The sequence below is a fragment of the Desmodus rotundus genome, chromosome 1, assembly GCF_022682495.2.
Source record: "Desmodus rotundus isolate HL8 chromosome 1, HLdesRot8A.1, whole genome shotgun sequence".
In the NCBI taxonomy this organism is placed as follows: Eukaryota; Metazoa; Chordata; class Mammalia; order Chiroptera; family Phyllostomidae; genus Desmodus; species Desmodus rotundus.
The window spans coordinates 150,126,124-150,148,499 of record NC_071387.1 but is presented as its reverse complement, the minus strand read 5'-3'; the positions used below and the strand labels follow the sequence as shown (position 1 = coordinate 150,148,499).

At 41.1% G+C, this 22,376-nt stretch overlaps 1 protein-coding gene across 3 annotated transcripts in view; it reads left to right on the top strand.

Moving 5' to 3' along the window:
- RHOBTB3 (Rho related BTB domain containing 3) overlaps positions 1–22,376 on the top strand; it is a 50,534-nt gene that overhangs the window by 20,758 nt on the left and 7,400 nt on the right. For all 3 annotated transcript variants that reach the window (XM_053911747.2, XM_053911740.2, XM_053911748.2), the window contains exons 6-10: positions 79–444; positions 6,987–7,099; positions 10,370–10,490; positions 15,550–15,723; positions 19,060–19,226. In XM_053911747.2, the coding sequence (XP_053767722.1) occupies positions 79–444; positions 6,987–7,099; positions 10,370–10,490; positions 15,550–15,723; positions 19,060–19,226 (941 nt within the window). The remainder of the gene's footprint in view (positions 1–78; positions 445–6,986; positions 7,100–10,369; positions 10,491–15,549; positions 15,724–19,059; positions 19,227–22,376) is intronic.

Sequence of the window (22,376 nt, the reverse complement as noted above, 5' to 3'; positions counted from 1 at the left end):
ATTTAAGGTAAACCTGAAATGATTGGGTCTGTAAACCTAGAGGGTAACTTACTATTTTCATTTTCTTTTTTGAAACAGAAAAAATGCCCGTCTTAAAGGCTGAAGCATCCCATTATAACTCTGACTTAAATAACTTGCTGTTCTGCTGCCAGTGTGTGGATGTGGTATTTTACAACCCAGATTTAAAGGAGGTTGCAGAGGCCCACAAGATCGTTCTGTGCGCCGTAAGCCATGTTTTCATGCTGCTTTTCAACGTGAAAAGCCCTGCCGACATTCAGGATTCCAGTATCATCCGAACTACCCAGGATCTCTTTGCTGTCAACAGAGATACTGGGTTTCCAGGTGCTAGCCAGGAGGCTCCGGGCAACCCGCCATTGCCCGTCATTGTTAAAGACGCCCTCTTCTGTTTGTGTTTATTGGACATTCTGCGCTTCATTTATTCAGGTATCTTGTCAAATGGTTCTTGTACATTCTCTTAAGCTTTTCAAATGCAGTGTGCCTGTGGTCCTTTGGAGTATTGGTTAGTTTTACATTTATCTTCTTCCTGTCATCTGAAGTGAAGATTATACATGAATTAGTATTGGCTTTATGTACAGGAATTGTTCCAAGCTTTCTGTCTTCCTTACAATTTACTTGCCCTAGTTTTAAAACTACTTGTAAAAACAATAATCTCTTCTCACACTAAGCAAGAAATACCCCAAATATGAAAATTCAAAAATTTGTCATCTAGTTTAACTTTAAAGACATAAAATTTTCCAGGTATATATATATCAAAATAAGTGTCTGTATCTTAAAACCCAGCTATATATTCACCTTTCTGTTCGACACTGAGATTGTGGAAGGGAATGAGGTGAGGAATTAGTAGGATCGTTCTGTTCGGGTTAGGAACCAGAAACAGGGTCTGAAGGGCATTCAGGCTGAGATCTGACCAACTTTGTGACTATTTTAGACTTAAACTTTTTTTTCTTACTGTACTCTAACCTTTTCAGGATTCAGCTTATCTTTCTCTTTGTCCTTTTAACAACTCAATAGCAACTTTATTTTAAAGAATAGAAGTTTTATCTGAGTCATTTTAGAAAATGAATTGAAGGTCTCACATCTAAATGTCCCATGTAGGAGTGGAACAGAATAGGATGTAAAATGACCTTCAAAATGAGCATCTAAATATACATTTTTGGGGAACTTCTTTTTTCTTCAGTTTTCTTTTTCCACTTGGAATCATGCTGATAAAAGATTACGTTAAGGTCATTCCTTCTGTCAAATGTGTCTGGAGAAACATAATCTGTTTTTAGACATCAGAATTGGGGACAGATATGATGTTAATGAAGGTTTACAAATAAAGAAGTATCATTTCCTATAGGTAAGAAAGTTTTGAGTAGCCTTCAGTTGAAAAGATTGATGCTAAAAGTAAGATTTTACTTTTTTTATTTGGGTTGTGGTTGTATAATTTTATAAATTAAAAATTAATGGTTGTGAAAAGTACAGTTGCAGCATGTAGATACAAGTAGGTTAAAATATATACCTGTTGGAGTAAAACGTGGTAGGTGTTAAATCCATTGTTCAGTGAAATTTGGCTTGGAAAAGGCATGAATGATCATTCCTACAGGGCCCACTAGCACAGTGCCTGCTGCACGGCAGGTTCTCTGTTAGTGTGGGTTAAGTTAATGAGCAGACTCCAGCAGCAGGGAATCGTCACATGAGGAAACCACACCAAAGACTTCATTTAGTACTACAGACTTTTATGTTGAAACCTGGAGTGTCACAGTTCGGAATTTAAGACTCATTTTGCAAAAATGAAATGTTCACATGTTAAAAGGAAAGAGTGATTTTAATGATATGTTTAGGAAACTGTTGAGGAAGTGTTTGGCTTTCCTTTTCAATGATTTTACTGTTACAATTATGAATTATTCAGAAAGTTTCCCACAATATCCACTGAACACTTTCAAAGGCATACGAACACTTTGAGGTCAGTTATATCCTCTTTAATGTTGTAGCAGTAAAATTGCTAGATGTCTCTCCAGTGACAGAATCTACTTGTCTTTCTGCTAGGGATTGAATTTTTTTTTTTTTTAGTTGCAAAATTAATACATGCAGATGGAAAAAAGGGGGAAAGAAAAGCTCTCCTCATTCCCTAGTTCCCTTCCCCGGAGTCAGTTACCTATCATCGGTTTTTCATATGTTCACTCTAATGTTATTTGAAAGAAATGAACTCCTGGGAAATTTGCATTAATGAAAATGTAATCTTTGGTAACTGCTGTTTTCCGGGAAGCACAGGCAATTCCCCAAGGCTGGAGCATAGAGTGGGAGGTGATAACGGGAAAGAGTGAGACTGACAGGGCCGGTGGGACCTGTTCCTGCTGTTCTCAGAAACTGTTCTAGAATTTTAAGCATGAGCAGACGGGGCTTTAGAAAAGTCATCTCTGGGGATGTTGGGAAGAATGAATAGAGCAGACCAGACAGGAGTCCAATCAGGAGGCCCCCTCTCTCTGGCCATCTACCTCAGGAAGGCAAACATTCTGACAGCCGGTGGTTGGTGTTGCAGTTTGTCCGTCATCTGGGCCAGGGCTGAAGTGCGTACAAGTCAGCTAGGGATCTTGTTAAAGGGCAGGTTGTGATTCAGTAGCCCTAGGGTGGGGCATAAGATTCTGCATTTCCAGCAGTCTCCAGGGGATGCGGGTGCTCTGGACCACAGCAGTTGCAACACCTGCTCTTGGAAGAACTGGCTACCAGCCACAGCCGCGGGCTAAGGGTCCAGAATTCACCCCAGAGGCCCAGGAGAGGACCCCAGTTCTCTGTTGTAGGGCTCAGAATCAAAGTGGGCTCAGCTGCAAGGTTGGCCTACACAGAGCTGTTTGGAGTTGGGGCTGTCAGTGCCCTAGTGTTGTCTCTTCCTAAAGCTGGGGGAAACGAACACTTAGCGGTTGGGTGGAAACCGAGTCTGAGAACGGCCATTACAGGGCCCAGGGCTGCGATGGCAAGGAGGGCCTGCTGAACTACAAGCCCTTGAATGGTTCAGAGCTCCGGCTTCTTAACCTGACACTGAGCTGTTGCACTTCTGCCCTGATCTCTGTGTGTGTGTGTCACGGCCCAGCAAGAGCTGGAGTCAGGTTTGACCAGGGCCACAGGCCACTGACCTGGGGTGCAGGGCGGCCCTGACGCTGGCTGAGGAGAAGCGGAAATAAACACTTCAGTAGGTCCTGTGTATTATTCTTTAGTTATTTAGGGAGTATAACCTCAGACTCAAGCAAAATTTATATTATCTAAGTTATATTTTAAAAGATATTAAAGCTATATTTGCACAGTAAAGGCAGTTTTTAAAAATACAAAAACTTTACTGAGAAAAAAAATCAACCAGATACCCACTCTCAAATCCCTAAACATTTATTAATGTTTTCTTTTATCCTCTAGTCTTTGTTTCTGAATTGGTTAGTGTTCTTTGTTTTTTTTTTCCTCAGAGACTTTGGTAAGGAGGCCAGGGTCGTTGTTTTTTCTCTGTTTTTTTCTTTTTTCCTGTTGTTCTTAAACATTTAAAAACTTTTGAACAGAGCACAGGTTTTAAGACTCAGTTATGTAATGGTTTCCTCACAGAAGCCTACCCACGGGTTATTTAGGGGCCTGACGAGGACAGGAGCTGTTTGTACTCACGTCAGCTGGGTTGGCAAAGCAGAGGCAGAATTTCAGGATGTGACACACTCAGGAATATTTGCCCTGAGCAAACGTGGGCTGAAAAACCATGTAAAAACCTAGCTCCTGCCTTAAAAAAAAAAAAAAAAGAACCAAATTACAAAGAATGTCTTAATTTTTTAATAACGTACCTGTTTAATCTTTAGGAATTTAAAATTTTGTATATACAACAGTTGAGTCCTATATTTAGGAAGGGCCTATTTAATAGTCTGGATAACACATTACACCTATAAGCTTTCAGTTTATTCCTCTGTCCAAATTTCTGAGTAGACACCATGAAAGCATATACATGTTAGTATCCCATTGGCTAACAGCTGACACTGCATGCTGTCTGGGCTCTTAGTGAGTAACGCTAAAGAAGGAGCAATCTGAAGAGTGAGGGCGGCAGTTTCCTGGCTGGTGGAGTAATCCTTAAATGGTATACAATTGTAACATTCTTACACCCCTTGATACCGTCTTTATGCTTACAAATGCCTGAGCCACATGATCTCAAATGGTTAGAAACTGAAATATTTGTAAGAGCCTCAGGAATTTAGCTTTGAGCTCTTCCTGCCACAGATGGCCCTTAGAATTTCCTATCACTTACTGAAATGCCGCCCGGGTAAGTGAATATGTGGAAGCGCGCTTTCATCTTCAGTTTGCATAGTGTTCTTCAGCTGTTGGAACCGTTCTGTGGCATGCTCTTTTCTGCACTGCATGAAAACGCAGCATGGTGCACCATGCTCTGTAAGAGTCTGAGTAAAGAAATGCTCTGAGAAGTTAAGAGAAGAAAATCCCAGCCAGTTATGCAAGACAAGTCTTAAGTTCTGGAGACCTGCTGTACAGACATCATGCCTATTGTTAACAGTATTGCATTGAATACTTAAAAATCTGGTAAGAGGATGGATTGCATGTTAAATGGTTTTACCACAGTAAAAAAAAAAAAAAAAAGAAGAAGAAGAAAAGAAAAAAATCCCAGTCTAAGGATCATTGCTTTATTAGGACCTAAAAGTATCAAAGATGATTAGTTAGTGTGTCTAACTATGAAAACAGCCCAGTCGTTGGAGAGCCCTTATGAACTAGTCTTGCTTTCAGTTTTAGTTATTGGATCTTTAGGTCTGTTCTTAAACAGATCAGTGGCCTGTGGGAATTTACCTGCTACTTATCCCATGTATTTGGATCTGATGCTTGCTTGCATTCACATTATCTTCTGAATGGAGACATTGCGGAGGTGTTCTTTAGTTAATATAATTGTATTTTTAAGAGACAATGTCTGTGCTCTCCTTTAACATGCATGAGTATAGACCAATCAAAAATACCTGCATGTGCTGTTTGCTGCACACCACGGACCCCAGGTTTGATAATGGGTGAAATGTCGAAGGACAGAGCCGTGGTCATCGGTAGTCAGTGCACGTTAGGTTAACCTGGGAGGCTTTTAAACTCAGTGTCTGGGCCCCAGCACTAAAAATTTTAGTTCACTTGGTCTGAGGATGAGACCTTCTCCAATGGTATTTTATACAAGATCTTTAGGTAAATGTCATGTGTAGCTACAGTTGAGAATCACCGGCATAGAGTAAATTTTCTTGATCTGGCAGCCTTTGGCTTCTAAAGGGTTCTTCTACTCCTGACATTTTAATACAGACTTTGTTGCCTATGTGTGCATGTGAAATTTTCTGGAGCAACAACACAAAGAATTTGCCGGGTCGTGAAAAGAGTATGTTATCTTAAAGTTAAAAATCATTCATGCAGAAAGAGGAAAACAGAATGTAGAGACCTGCTCCAGACAGCACACCTTTGGGAACTGGAGGCAGAAAGGGAGCCAGCAGTGAAGTCAGAACACGGGATCAAAGGTGGGAAGAAGCACGGTGGGCTGCAGCCAGCTGGCCCCAGCTGGGAGAGCTGGCTGTGTTTATGCCCATTCTGCGTTCTGCACCAGCCGTCATGTTGGTAGCTAGAATATGGTCCTGGTGGGAGTATTTATACCACAAAAATAGCAAAGGCCTCAAATCAGGGCTCTCCTCCCTTCTCTCCATGCTCCCAGGGTACACTGTAGTCGTCATGAAGGTCAGGGGAGGAGAAGTTTAAAGATACGTGAAAGTGCCGAGTGCTGCAGGGCTCCCTTGTCTGGAGGCCTGAGAGCTGCTGGGCTATCACCAGTCTGACTCTTCACATCAGCTTTGGATCGCGTGGGTACAGGCTGGCTGTGACACCTGGTCTCATTGGTTCCATACCTGTTTATTATGTGCCCTCTCCACTCCTGAGGGTCCATGAAGGCATCTGGCAAAGTTCTGGATACATAAAGGGAAACATCAGAGGAGATAGATTGAGATAAGATGGAAGAGGGCCCCCAAGGTGCCCAGACAAATGAAGTGACTTGCCTTAAAGTCACACCAGTAATTAATGGCAGAGATAGACCTAGAAACGGGGTTCCCCAACCATGGCCACTTATACCACATCTTTTTGAATTATGTTTTTAGAAGTTAGGACCTTCTATAAACCATGGGGTGGATGAGGGTGATCTCTCAGAATATCATGATCAGAACTGTACTTTTGGAAACATACCAGCACTGAGTAAGGGGTAGGTCAGACGAGGGAAAGGCCAGTAGGGAGCAGGGAGGCTGCTTTAGGCCATGTGAGAAGCATGCTTGCGGAAAAAGTGAGCTTTTGCTGACCATAAAATAGCAAGTTCTTAAGACAGTGAGGGAGAGGGGCTGAAAGAGTGTGACACAAGTGAAGTGAGCCTAGGAAGAGGTAATTTGGAAGTGGGTTGGGGTAAAGACGGGGAGGGAGGGGCCAGGTGGGGTGATTTTGCTCCAATGCCAAGGTCTTGTAGCTCATCAGAAACTTGTCTGCTCCCTGTCTTCTGGTTGGCCTGTAGAGATGGCTGTGGAGCATGTCCGAATGTGACCCAGACAATGCACGAGACCTTCTGAAAGCGTTCTGTTCCCACTGCCCACTCCTCTACTTGATGGCAGTCACCACTCCCTGTGATTAGTACGATTTAATTCGACCTTAGAAACGACCACAGGGCAAGTAAATAATTTGGGTGTTGGACCACGTACGGTGGTAGCTCAGATTGTGGCCAGTGCAGGTATCAGTAGCTGCTACAGGGCGGTGGCAGCTGCCCAAGGAGGAAGACTAGCTTTTGAATAATTTAGGGGAAGGCAAACTGATTTTCTTGTAATGTGAGAGTTGTGTAAGTGTTTTAATGATATATATTTGGTAAAGAAAAATAAGACTATGAAAAAAGAGGGAACATCGATATCTTATACTTACTTTCCTTCCTGCATTAACAGAAATAGTCAGTATGTATTTGTTTACAGGTGCTTTCCAGTGGGAAGAATTGGAAGAAGATATCAGGAAGAAGTTGAAAGATTCTGGGGATGTTTCAAATGTAATTGAGAAAGTTAAATGCATTTTAAAAACACCAGGAAAGGTAAGTTAGTTTACTTTGACTTTCTTTGAATTATAAGTGGTATACTATAATGAATATAACATTGAGCCACAAAGACTCAATAATATACAAATGTTTTTCTTCAGTATATTTTTGCCATTTAAATGTAAACACACTATTTCTCACTGTCTCCCATTTTAATTCACGTAAGAGAATTAAAGTACATGTAGGTCATGTCTTTAAAGTGCTGTCTGGGGAGCCCATGCTCCAAAACGCTCCCCTGACGCTCCAGGACGTCCAGGCACAGGGCAGTCCCCGTGCGCGCCTGCGCAGGGTTCACAGAGCTCTCTCTGAGCCAGTGAATGGTTAAAGGTTTGTTTTTCGTCTAACAGAGATTCAAAAGTGTATGTTAGATTCAAAGGTTATAAAAATACAGACTCTGTGTGGTCATACACTGGTGTACATTAAACCTTTCGTCATTTAGATTGTATAGTGTCTGTAAGGGTTTTAAAAGTAAATTTGTTACATTTTAAAACAACAATATTGCACAATTTAGCCAGTGCATTCTTATTTCAGATTCTGTGGTAAATAAATTGGCTACAGTAGATAAAAAGGTAAGTTATGTGCAATGCCTAGCAGCATATAGGTTTATATTAAATATAAGAAACATCATTTCTTTAATTTTTTTATACAGATGACTACCAATTATACAACTGAAATTATTAATGTTTAAGTTAATATTTTAAAAATATAAAAATGTACTAGTTATTTTATTAGTTTTTTTTTTATTTTTAGAGAGATTGGAAGTGAGGGAGAGAAACATCAATGTGTGATTGCCTCTCACATGGCCCCTACTGGGCACCTGGCCTGCAACCCAGTCATGTGCCCTGACTGGGAATCGAACCGGTGACCCTTTGGTTCACAGTCCACATTCAATCCACTGAACAGCACCTGCCAGAAAACTCTACTAGTTTTTAATGAAGATTCCTGACTATTTTATAATTGGGAAAAGAGACACTTTTTAAAACAAAGTAACATGGAATTAAGGGCAAGAACTTTCTTTTCTTGTTTCAGTACCACATTGAAGCAGCATACAGAGGCTGCCCAGTTTTACCCAGGTGTGTGGCAGGGTGGTAGCTCTCTTGCAATCTAAATCAACTAAATAATGCTTTTGTATAAATGTGCACATAACCTGCATTCAATTTTCAAAAGTTCTCTAGATTAACTAGTTTATAGACCTGTGAAAATGTATGTCTTGTACATCTGTGTGCTCTTCAAACCTCTGCCCTTTCATTTAAGGTATAGGTGGCAAGAAAAATATATATATACATACACATATATATTCATATACATACATGCATAATATACATTTACACAGTATTCGTAATATACAAACTCATAACCTTTATATATGAATGGTTAGGACAGAAGTGTTGCCTTTTGTTGTAAGGCAAGCCTTCCTTGGGTTTGATTCTGAACAGTCATTCCTTTGAGTACTCAGAATAAAATGAATTCTTATTTGGGAAGGGGAAGCTGGGGGCTATGAGTCCATGATATTGAACCAAATTCCCTCCTCTCCATGGCTAGAAAGAATTCTTCTGTGCTTTCTTCCTGTGCTTTCCAGGGATAAGGGTCGCTCTCATTCACTGAGTGTGACACAGGGGTGTAACACTTAATTAGGGATCAGAGAGTGTACATTTAAGTTGGCTGCCACTAACTAACTCTGTGGCTTCGCGCGAGTCTTCTCGGGCTTTCTATAGAATGAGGGTTAGCCCTGGCCAGGCGGCCCAGTTGGTCGGAGTGTTGTCTTGTACACCAAAAGGTAGTGGGTGCCATCCCAGCTCAGGGCACATATTTAGGTTGCAGTTTCAGTCCCTGGTTGGGGTGCACATAGGAAGCAACCAGTCAATGTTTTCCTCTCAAATCATTGTTCCCCTCTTTCTCTCTCTCTCTTTCTCTCTCTTTTTCTCTTTCTCTCTCTCTTCCCTCCTTCCTTCCTCCCTTCTTCTCTAAAATCAATAAATACCCTTGGGTGAGGGTTTTTAAAAAAAAAATGAGGGATAGACTGGGTGATTTCTAAGGTTCCTGCTAGCTCTCAAGTTTTGTGATGCTTTTGACTGTGGCTCTCTTTAATGTGTGGCACTCACCTGAATCTCCATCCATTCCTTCAGTGTGTGTTAATTAATGTGTATAGTGTACAGAATCAGAATGTTCTCTATGGGACCAGAATTTGGACGGTCCTGTTTTGCTCTTCTGTCCTGCTCACAGATAGCATTCTGGAGTGTTTTCTTTTTCCTTGTGAGGAAGGCTAATGTTGTTTTCTCCTCACCAAATATTTTAACTTCCCACCGTAGTAGATTAATCCAGAGTGGCGAATAGGTGACCTTCATTCTTAATGCTAAAGTTGTATGCTTGGTTGTTTTCTTTTAGGGATAAATCTTTCTGTATTCTCCAGCTAGGCAAGCAGAAGTCACAGTTCACCACAGGCTGAAGTTGTGAGATTCATCAGGGGAAATGGGTAGAAGGGGCAGAGGGAGGAGGGGCTGGCCCTTGACTCCTGGGAAGTCAGAAAGATGACAGAGATGATAAACAAAGCACCAGATCCTGAGCTGGGAGCCGGGAAGGCTGGAGACCAGTAGGTTGGACAAAGGCACGGTGATGGGAGGCCACCAGCTGGAGCGAGCGGGTGCGAGAGGATGCGAGAGGACAGACAGGTGTAGTCGTGTGAGAGGTTCTCTGGGCCCCATGTCAGAGACCCAGCAACTGTTACGGATTTCAGTAGTCCCCACTGAGGGCGGGAATGATATTTAGAATAATAAAATTGTAGGTTATGGTGGAGGTGAATCCATTCATCACTCTTGGGTATTTTAATAGTGATCTAGTAAGCAGTAGGACATGGTGTGATAAGGAAAAAATGGGTATTTTTTTAATTGCAAATTGAACTTTTGTGTATGTACTTTCTGAATTAGTGAACAAATGAGCAGGTTGCATTTGTAAACATATTTTTTCTAGGTTGGATGGCTGTTGTCTGTTTCCCAGGTAACAGAGAACCCCAGGGTTTCGGGACCCCACGGCTTCTCAGCCATGGAGTCGAGCTCTCACTTAGCCAGGGCAGTCACTGCTGTGAGCACTGCACAGCTCCCTGACGGGTAGACGTAATCCTGAGGGTGAGGTCCCGTGAAAGCTGGGATCGGGGATTCCGCAGTAGGATCGTTTAAACATTTAGCACAATTCTCCAAATTCTCTAATCAGCCCATATAATCAAAGATTTGTGTATAACATTTACCCTTGTATTTTCATTTTTACTTATAGATTAATTGCCTAAGGAATTGCAAAACCTATCAAGCCAGAAAACCTCTGTGGTTTTATAACACTTCCCTCAAGTTTTTCCTGAATAAACCAGTGCTTGCTGACGTTGTCTTCGAAATACAAGGTATGCTTCATTTTTACAAAGTTTATTATTCACTTTTGTTTCTTGTTTTATTACTTTCTGTTTCAGCTTTGAATATTTTGGGTGTACGAGTGACATTTCTCTATTGCAGGAAATAGATTAACACTGAATTTCAACAAAATCTTCTAGAGAAATGAAGTATCTTATTAAAATAAGAAATGAAATTTATATCTTCTTAGTTTTTTCTTACTAATTTCATTAGTAATGAAATATGTATTTCATTAATATTTAGGGGCCAGCAAGGGATGGGGTGATCTTTAATATAACCCTGTTATAAATATTTTTGTTTGTGTATTTCTTTAAGATCCTAGTTTTTGAATCATCTGAAACCAGCCTTCTTAAAACTACATTACCTCTGGCTTGTTCTCTTCCCCCTCTTTGTTTTTATTTGAGCAACAAGAGCTAGGCACGGGCGGAGCGGCAGGCCTGGCTTCCATCAGGCACCCGTGGATACTACTGCAGTTATTTCTCCCAGCACCAGAATTATCACCAGGGCAACTGGGAGCTGCTTTTTATCTCTGTAGGAAAGTACTGCCACCTGGGTTTAATTAAGATGAGCTAAAACAATGCCCATTATTGATTATTCACTTGATTAATTTTGTCACTTTAGTAGATTAAAAACATAATCCTAAAAAGGAAATGTCAGCTGCCTATGCAAGGATAGAAGGAGTTGTTTTTAAATGAAATAAGTAGAACTTCAGGTGGGCTATTACTAAAAGGAATATATAATTCTGTTTTATGGTAGAAATGTATGCAGCTAATCGTCTTTTACTTTTTAAAAATTTTCCCAAGAAAGATCCATTTTACTTTTAAATTTGGCCACTTACCAAGACAAGCAATGACTTGGAAACTTTCCAAAGAGCCTTCTAATAAGCTACAGTCAGCTCTGTCTGCAGTGTGAGCTTGGGACACTGAGAATGGGACAGTAAGAGTGACCTTGGAGTACATAAAACCCGATTTGGAATAAAACAAAGCTAACAAGAGACTAAATTTGCTTATTTGCATGACAGTTATTAACACCTGCTTTTAATTTGCATAGGAGGCATCAACACCAAACATTGTAGTAGAGTAAACCACTGAAAAGATTTTCAAAGGGAATATGCAACACATAGAAATGTTACATAAAAAGGAAAGAAATAAGCAGCAATGTGGAGAATCCTTTCTCCTCATAATCTCTTGCTTTTCTTCCTTGACTCCACCTGTGGACCCTTGCTAGCCCCTGCTCACGCCCCACCAGTGCAGAGGAGGGGGTCTGCAGGGCTGGGCGGGGGGTGTGCCTGTGCAGATACTCTCTGGTGCATCTCCAGCTCCCAAACCAAGGCCTCCCAGGGAGTCGGGAGCAAAGAGAAGCAAGATGGGTGAGGCAGGTCCAGCGACAGTTTCTCTGGCATCACCGAGAGGAGAGACAAGCCCAGCTTGTGAAGAGTGTGGGGAGGGCAGCAGCTAGGGTGTAGAAGGCAGCAGTGCTGTCTCTTCCTGAGGAGGCTGAGCCTTGTTCTGAAGCCCTGGCTCCAGCCTTGGCTTTGCATCCCAGCCAGTGTCTGTCTTGGGCAATTCACTTAACACGTCTTGAAACCAGAAAAGACACGGGTATTCGGGCTGCCCGTCACTACCAAACCCAATAAGCAATGACAGCGATTGAATCTTTATGGGTGCTTTATGGCCAGTGATCTCAGAATCTTAGGGTTCATACCCTAACAGACCATCTTGTCTTCTCTTTCCAGGCCAGACTTTTTATAAATGGGGAATAAACACAGTGGGGTGAGGGCTTTGAGATTCAGGGAGGATTGGGTGAAAGAAGCTGCAACATTCCTGTCCTGGGCACTTAGCTGTTCCCGGGGGTGGGTGGTTGTCTGTCTCTCCCTGGAACACAAAGGCCCGGATGCCTCCAGTTGTCCCCAGGCGGTAATCTTTAGCAGTGTCCTGGGAGGTCAGCTGTTTTCCCAGGAGCCAGGACAGGCCTTATCTGTAGTTTCTGAAACAAAAGCTTTAACATATACATTACTTGCTAGACTTATAACTTTTTACCTTAAATTAAAATTTTCCAACTCCTGAGTCCCCTATCAGCCTGGCCTTAAGTCTTCTCATTTGCAAAGTGAAGAAGAAGGTAAACCATAGAGATTCTGAAAGGATCCTTTGTAGTGTTAAGCTTGATGAGGTGGGAGTGGAAAGGCCTGGTTTGGATCTTGCTTGGGTGCTTATCTACTATATAATAGGTTTGCTGTGTTGCTCCACATTTCTGATCCTTTGTTTCCTCACCTATAAAGTGGGAATCCTCATTTCCACCTGGCCGAGTGGTCCCAGGGGTTGAGGTGGTGTGTGCAGCGGTGAAGCTGGAGGCCGCAATGGCAGCCAGCACAGGTGGATTGGTGCGCTGTGTCCTCCTGCACCTAGGGCCTCCTCACCCTTCTTTTCTAACCTTCCAGGCCATCAGCAGCAGCTGGCTGGAGGTGACACCGGACACAAAACCTATTTCCTATCCCTGGACTAGATAGCCATCAAAAAAATGCCATCCCCTCAATTTGTTGTTCAGGCTTGTATCTTTTTCCGTGAAATAATTTCTAAAGAAGCTACTATAAGCAGTTCTAAAACTAGTCTTGGTAAACACTTAAGCCTGATACAGAAGGACATGAATTTCCATTTGACATTTGAATCTTCACCTCATGAAAAATACTTTTACATTCTGTTCCTGTTTGCTTAAGTAGTACAAATACTAAATCTTTCTTGAACTAGGCAAGTTTTCTATTTTCAGAATAAAACAAAAAACATTTCTAAAAATTTTATTTTTAAAATTTAGCAACTAGTGTGAAAAGGAATGACAAATGTAGCATTTTATTTTAGTATATAATAAAAATCTTGGATAATCAATGCAAGATTACCAGAAAGCTTGGGCTTTTAAATTTTGTTCCACTCTTAAAACTCTTTTCCTTAAAAAAAGTTTCTAAAAACTGTAACAGCAATTAGATACTACAGAGGAAAGACACTTTTGGCCTTGACATTTTCAAAGAAAGTGTTTATCTTTTAACTAGAAAAATTGATGTCTATCCTCCCTGAGTAATTCTTCAGCTCTATCCTATTGCTGTTTATTATGTAAACACTGCATTATGTTTATTTAGTAAGTTTTGTACAATGTTTGTATATTGATACAGTTTATGTACAATGTTTAAAAATGTGACCAAACTGAGGTATTAAATTACAGTTTCACAATACAACAGTTTATAATACCAAGAGAGTAGTTTAAAACGGTGAGAAACAGAAGTTGATATTTTCTTAACTGAAGGTGTAATGGTTTTCTAAACTGAATTCTAAGGTTGAAATTGACTTGAAAATGCTTTAAGGTATTGAACATTTTGTTGCTGATTTTGTAACCACATTGTCAATGGAAATTTTCTGTTAAAATTCCAAGGCTACTTATCAAATTCCTTCCCCATCTACTATCCACTTGGTATTTTTGGCCAGTCTTAACTCCCTCTGCTTAACCCAAGTGAAAGGTTATCTAATTTGTGCCATGCTTCTAATTTTCCCTTTTTTCCCCCATGGTACCCAATTTAAGATGTTAAAACCTTAAAATTGCAAGTCAGACTGCACTACCTGTTTGAATTCTTGATTAATTGCCATAGGCATACATACAGCACCCTCTGAGTACGGAAGCCCGTCATTCTGTAGGTGGATACTGATATTGTGGGCAGGCAGCCTACAGGCAAAGAGGCGGGGAGGGTAGGACATCTGCAAGCAGGTGTGTGCACACCTGGGCAGGTGCTTGCTGTGGCCTCTCTCCCTCCCCTGTGGGAGGTGGGCAAGTGCAAATCACAGTGCCAGCAGTGAGCTCAAACTGACAGTGTTGGGAGCTGCTTGTGACTCCTGAGGGGTTAGTAGCTCTAGAGAATGCCACTGGGCTTAGGGGGAACTCTTTTCTGAGCCAAAAGATGTATTGCTTGGCTTTAAAGAGAGTGAAGAAACCAATAATTGTAAATATTTTAGAGAAGAATGATATTTTAGGGATGCATAGGTGAAGACTCTTGGTCACGGGAGGGTGGCTTGGCTCATAGAGTTACTATTCGGAAGGTGACATCTTTGTCACTCACATTGGCTGTGGCATCTTTCACCAAACCTAAAGCGCGGCTCCTCCGAAGCCAGGTAGCTTGTCTTTCTCATCTTCGTATCTGCACTACCTAAGGTGGCGATTGGCACGTGGGGGGTGCTGGATAATGATTTGTTGAACTGATCTAGACTAAACTGAAGGCCGGCTGTGGATTCCTGGTTTCCTAATACGGTGAGAGTAGTAAGAGCTGCTTCTCCACCCACAAGCCTCGGGAGACACGTGTCCCTTCTGGAGTTTGGTGTGGTGGCACAGTTTTTTTACTAGAGAGTCAGTTTAGTTTAATGAGCTTCGGTGAGGGGTGTAGGCTGAGGGGCCTTTAAAATTTGCAGTAGCTCTGGCTCACCCAGAAGCAGGCATTGCTCATTTAGGAAGGAGAGGTTCCCTGGGGAGACAGTGGGGGGACTAGGCCATCCCCTCCCCAATTTTCTGTGAGATCTGGAATGCTCTCCTTGGCTCCGCAAAGAGACAGCTTAGGCCAAAGATGGTTTATTTCCCGTGTCTGCTAAGGGGAAGCCTGGGCAGGGCTGTCTGGTGAGTTGGCCAAGAGAAGAATGGCATTGTTTTCTTGGGAGGCATGTGGGCAGGGGTGGGTAGTGGTATTTCAGGCCAAATGGAAAGGGTAAAAGGATAGATGTTTCATTATAAACACATGAAGCAAAAATTGTTCAGGGTTCCTGTCATCAAGAAATATAAACTAGTAGCAAATAATTGCCTGACTTGCAAATTGTTGGTTTCAATGTCAACTTTTGAACTCTTTCTTTATCAGTGAAAAACTGAAAGGTCTCTGAATTAATGCTGGCCATCACCCCCAAATTCGGTTTCCATGTATCAGCTTAGCTGTGCCGAATGCAGTAGCAGTCTCATCACAAGGGAAATTGCTAGGGTAGTAACTCTGCCAGCTCATCTCCCTTAACTTAGTTTCCCTTTGGAACCATGCAGGTACGACGGTGCCAGCCCACAGGGCCATCCTGGTGGCGCGCTGTGAGGTGATGGCGGCCATGTTTAACGGGAATTACGTGGAAGCAAAGAGTGTTCTGGTTCCGGTCTACGGTGTTTCCAAAGAGACTTTCTTGTCATTCTTAGAGTACTTATACACAGACTCCTGTTGCCCAGGTGAGCAGTATAAATGTGAGATAATATCTAACACTTCTTTTTCTCCTTGTCTCCTATTTTAATAAACTGCTTCATGTGAAATCTGTTTTCAGCGAAGGTTTATCAGTTGACATCATGGAGTGTGCTGAGCAGGTGGAGGTAGTTTTGGGACAACAATGAATTTTCAGTCGGTGCAAGTGGAAGAGCAGTGATTGGGAACCTCCTGCGGGCTCTCAGACTCGGACATAAGTTCACGTGTCCCAGGTGGGGCCAGCAGCATGGTGGTCCCTGTGGGCACCCTGGAAATGGAGGTGTCCTGTGGGACCCAGTGGCCACTCCAGTTCTACAGATGGGGACAGAAAGTTCCTTGCGGCGTTGTCCCTTCCGTGAGAAGAGGGTTGGACAGCTGCTTTTGTGGCTCTGCATTTTGATAAGGGCACTTTTGAGGACTTTCAGTATTCTGGGGCCTCCTTCGTCATCTCTCTGGCCCAGAGGATGTGAGCTCTTTGAAGGCATTGTTCTGACTTCTCCTAAAGTCAGACTTCTAAAGCTGACTTCTTTGAAAACTTTTCCTAAGATGTTTAGAATGCCTAATTGACTGCAGGCTTTCTTTCCTTATTCAGTGATTATCTTTGAACCAGGAGTTAACCGTCTGTGGCAGCTACAAGTTGGAACAGATCTTAACAGGTTAAGAATCCTTTCCACAGGCTTAACGCCTTGGGATGTAGGCACAGACCACCTTGGTAATCTTCCCCCTTTGGCCACCAGATGGCCCCCACCACAAACACAACTGGAATAAGGCCCTGGTGGCTTAGCCCAGGCCTGAGGCCTTGATGGCAGAATGAGGCCAGGCATCCTAGCAAAACAAATATCAAAAAAAGAAAATACACATTTCAGACCATACCTCCCTTCAGGTTTACTCTTTTGATTTTTAGATTTGGAAGATATCATGTGTTTGTTATTAAAAAGTTTAAAACAAGTCATGAATGCTCTAGTCAAAAGTTTTAGAGCTCCAAAAAAGAAAATTCCCTTTTAAATTGAATTAATCCTGGTCTTGCAGCCAATCACAGTTCTTCCTGTCAGTGGAAAAGACTGGTGTATCATTTTTGCATCATAAAAACAAAAGCACACACAGTAGAAACAAAGAAGCAGCTCCTACCTTTTATGACAGCACGGATGAACCTGAAGAGCATTATGCTAAGTGATGTAAGCCAGGTGGCAAAAGACAAATACCATATGATCTCATTTATAAGAGGAATCTAATGAACAAAGTAAACTAATGAGCAAAAGAGAATCAGAGGCATAGAATCATGGATAACTCACAGTGGTGAGAGGGAAGGAGGCAGGTGAGGACTGACTGAAAGAAGGTGAGGGGATTAGTCCAAGGACACACGTGAAGAGTCCATGGACACTCACAACAGTGAGGGCAGTGACTGGAAGCGGGGGGGGGGGGGGGGGGGGGGGCTGTGTGAAAGGGGATATGGGGGGAATTTAGGACAACTGTAATAGCATAAACAAGTCATTAATAAAAATAAAAATTAAAAAAAAGTGTGAGAAGCAACCACACATTAATGTTTCTCTCCCTCTCTTCCTTCCCCTCTAAGAAAAATAAATAAATAAAATCTAAAAAAAACCAAAAGCATTGGTTCTCATCAGAATGAGTGTTATTGTTTATTTTATTTTGATACTGGCCTGGCAAATATGTGTATTACATTAAAAACTTGACGAGATTTGAAATGATAAGAAACTTTAGTTTCTCAGTCATTTCTCATTAGAGTAATTGAAGCTTTAATATTTAGATTTTATTGTGTTAATTAGAAAAATGCTCAGAAAAGCAATAATAACTATAGGATAAAGCACTTAAAAATTTTGTCAAAGGTTCAGGGAGAAAATGAGTGAAAATGAATAATCAAAAAGCTAATCTGGATACTAGAATATTTGCATGGGGAAAATCACAGAAAGAAAAGTATTCTATTTGTTACGTTAAATATGCACAGCATTCTTGGTTCCTAAAATCAGGTTACAAAAGAATGTAAGGAATTTAAGGAGGGATAAGAGAATTACATAAAAAATCAGATATATTCCACAGACAGATGTTATTTGGACAGCATGTTTAGGCCTGAAGAACATTATGCTAAGTGAAATAAGCCAGTCAGAGAAAGACAAATACCATATGATTTCATTCATATGTGGAATCTGATGAACAAACTGAACTAACAAGCAAAGTAGAGACAGACTCATAGAGAGCAGGCTGACAGCTATGGGGCGGTGCAGGGGGGAGGTTAGGGGCGGAGGGACCAAGCAAAAAGGTAGAAGAACTCATGGACATGGACAACGGTGTGGTGACTGTGGTGGGGAGAGGGAAGTATAAGGGGAATAAATGACAATGGGGAAAAATATGGTAAAAAAATTAGACTTACAGGGAATTGTTAAAAAACAACCACCAAGGTGAGTGCCAGGGCTGGAAGGAGGGGGACGTGGGGAGCTATTCATGGACACAGAGTTTTAGTTTGGAACGACGTGACGTAAGAGCTCTGGAGATGGGTAGTGGTAATGGGTGCACAACAGTGTGAATGCACTTGACGCCAATGAACTGCACACTTAAAAATGGCTACTGGTAGGTAGGGTGGCAGAGGGGGAGTTGGAAGAAGGTGGTCAGTAAACAGGTGCTGGGGATGCAGCGTACAACGTGACTGTAGTTGGCACCGCTGTCTGGCTAGGACAGGTGTTACGGTTGTAGACCCTAAGGCTTCTCGTCACAAGGGGAGAAGTTTTTTCTTTTCTTTTTTATAGTATCCATATGAAATGATGGATGTTAACTAAACCTGTTGTCGTAATCATTTCCCAGTATATGTCAGTGAAACCATCATGCTGTACACCTTAAACTTACACAGTGATGTATGTCAGTAATTTTTCAGTAAAACTGGAAAAAATGCTTAGTGGTAAATTCTATGTTATGTTTATTTTACCACAATTAAAATAAAACGAATCTGGAACTAAAGCCAGAAGTAGAAGAACTACTTTAGTTTCCTCTGCAGGGCTTTAGTTTAGCTAGCGGAGGGAGGGAATTACCCCATGGCTCTGGGGCGGATCATTAAGGGCAATTGTAGAGCCTCCCCCTCTGGAGAACGGAAAAGGAAAACAACACACAGGCTCACTTCTGAGTGTGAAGGCTTAAATTCTCTTTTTAATGGCGTTTAGAATGCTGACTGCCCCAAGGTTGTCTCCTGGGCATTCTGTTCTATATCACATGACACAGCACTTTTTGTTTGTGTTTTTGTTATTATTGTTTTGTTTTAGGTCATAAAAGAAATGGTTTTATTGTCCACTTTCTCTAATTTCCCTTTTTCGCATCAGCCGGCATCTTGCAGGCCATGTGCCTCCTGATCTGTGCTGAGATGTATCAGGTGTCCAGACTGCAGCACATCTGCGAGCTGTTCATCATCACACAGCTACAGAGCATGCCAAGCAGGGAGCTGGCGTCCATGAGCCTCGACGTAGTCGACCTGCTCAAAAAAGCCAAGGTAATGGGCCCTAGGCATCTGCTTATTTGGTTTTCTAAAAGTCTCATAAAATTATATTATTTGAAAATTGCTTCTTATTAAGACATATATTAGTAGCTGTCTTAGAATAGAAGTTTGACTAAATGAGGCTAAAGTGCCCTCACAATAATTTCCGTGGCTGGGTGATTTTGAAGATAGGGTTTTTGAGCGATCCCTTTCTAAGGAGGTAGAATTTGTTGATAGGGAATTTTTCAACTACATGGTGGCAGTTATTAGAGTCCTTTCAATGTGGAGCTATATTGTATCATGTCAGCATTATAGGAAATAGAATTTATATTGAATTTCCCCCAAATGATCACATCTTAGGGTTCCTGAAAGGAAAATGACAGGATTGGTCCATTCATACTAACAGAGATGATTAGGCTGAACCGACTTATTTGTTCATTCATTCATCCACTTCATGAATCTGTTTCTGAAGTTTCATTTGTCTGTAGGAGGTATTGGTGTACCTCATTAATCCTGTCAAACCACCTTTTGTTGATACGTCTCTTGTTGATACGTCTCCCGGTATCAGGAATACACTTGGTACAAATATCTGCGTTGAGAATCACTGCAGTACACCAGGCCTTCTGGCCTCTTCGAAGCTCAGGGCCCTTTTGTTTTTAATAACTGTATCGCTGCACATTCTAGGGCGTTTATGCATTCAGCTAATTGTGATATATTTACATGGAGCTTGGGCTAAAGAGAGCTACCCACTAGATTTAATTTAAAAATGAATTTTTATTCTGCCTAGCATTTTCACAACCACAGTTCATTTCTGATGTGCCATCTTCATTCTATTGTAACAAGTCTGTCATACTTTTTGAAAAGGGACACAAACTTCTCTTATCTTATTGTACTCTTTTAAATGGATAGTTCATACATAAGAAAACTTCCTCTGTGGTTGCACTGATTTCTTCTAAGTGCTCTCCCCCCAATAACCCCGCCCCCCCCCCACACACATAACATGCAGTTCCTCATCAGCATCATTTAGGACCATGTTGTGAGAAATTTTTCCTGACTTCTTTTCCCTGACTGTGTGGTTTCTGATTATGTGATTATCCTCATTTTTACTCTTGAATTTTAAAATTCTAAGATAACTCTTTAAATTTTACTGTTTGTTTCTGATGACTTTTCTGTTTGCTAAGATTAAGCCTACATTTACCAGTTTTTCTCTCTTCTATTGCTGGTGGTCCCTGATTTGGAATTATGGATCCCAGATAGCAGGATAATCAGCCCCTCCAAGTTCGAATTTTCTAGTTTGAGGTTCTACTTCACTAGCCAGTTCATCCTGTGGTTGGAATTTAGTTAACCTTTTCCTCATTGTTTCTCTGACTTACTAGGAGGTGAAATTCTCTTTTAGCAGATTTAGACTTTGGAGCTCTGAGAGTAGTTGAAATTTCCAGTCCTTCTATCTGTCGGTTTTGTATTGTGTATCAGGAAAGCATCATTCGTACCTTCAATATAGATGAGTCGCTTTGGTATTCTCTCACTTCTGTTTCCACTTCTCCCTAAATTCTCTTAATCCTTTACCTTGATTCTACCTTTAGGTCCATATGTTTCCATCAAATTTAACTCTTAACGTATAATGGAGGCTTCTTTCCCTTAATCAAACTAGTTCCTTCGGATTATGGGAGAGATTTCCTTATCTCTACTCCCCTTTAAACTCTATCTAGCCAAATTTGCTGATTCATGTGAGGTCTTATTTACTCTCATATTAAAGTTTTAAATTCAACTTCTTTATAATCTGAGTATTAATATTTGACTGCTTCAGGCCATCAGTTTTGTTTCTGACCTTTTCCTAGTGAGTTCTTGGTACTTTCTGCTCCATTATTATTCTTTACCGAGCTGTTAAATGCTATAGCATTTGGTTTATGGTTTTTTAATGCCTCTTCTTTTTTATTCTGTTGTTTATCTGTCTAAACCTATTTTCTGAGTTTAGCACACATTCTTCCCTAAAAGTAGTTTATAGTGAGATGCATTCCATCTCTTCACAGGAGCCCACAATTATATCTTAAATTTTGGTCAAAAATAAAATTCTGCATTTGAACTAAGCTTTTGTAGGCAGCTATTCATCTCTGTGATCTCCCCTGTCTTCGCAAGTCACAGCCATTAGGCAATGTTCTGAACTTTTGTTGGTAAGTTATTCATCTCATAGTATTCATAGCTTCTGTTAAAACAGCTACAGCTACATGTTCTCCCCCTACTTCCTTGAGATCATTCACATTTATCTGCTAAAAGATAAGGTGAAAAAATATTGTTAAAATGTGATGTGGAATTAGATGAACTATAAATTCTCATACAACTCAAAAATTCTGAATTTGTTTGATAAAAATCAGAGGGTCCTATGAATTTACATTTTAAAGTGTTCTCACATTGGAACTTTCTAAAAGAGCAGTACTTGAGTTTCCTTCTTAAAATATGAGATTACAGCCCTGGCTGGTGTGTCTCAGTGGATTGAGAAAGGGCTGCTGGTTCAGTTCCTGGCCAGGGCACACGCCTGGGTTGCAGGCCAGGTCCCCGGTAGGGATTGTGCGAGAGGCAAGCAATTGATGTCTCTCTTGCTCATCGATGTCTCTCCCTCTCTTTCTTCCTCTCTTCCCCTCTCTCTGAAAATAAATTTTAAAAGTCTTTAAAAAAAGATTTGAGGTTACAAATCTTTCTTCAACTTACAATTATTTTAAATAATAATTTTGAGTGTCCTTAAAAGAGCTATATTTGGCCTAAGGGTGGAAACACCCTAAATGTCCATCAGTAGATGAATGGGTAAACCAAATGTGTTTTCACTCACAGAATGGAATATTACTCCGCCTCAAAAAGAATGAAATTTTAATACATGCTGCAACGTGGAGGAACCTTGAGGACATTATGCTAAGTAAAATAAACCAGACAGAAAATAAACAAATACTGTATAATTCAACTTATATGAGAACCCTAGAATAGTCCAATTCATAAAAGTAAAATTAAGTAGTTGTTGACAGGCACTGGGGGTAGGGGAAAGGAAATGTTTTATTTAACGGGTAAAGAGTTTCAGTTTGGGATGATAAAAAAAGTTCTGAAAATAGATAAAGGTAATGGTTGCACAATAATGTGAATGTACGTAAAGCACTGAACCATGCACTTAAACATGCT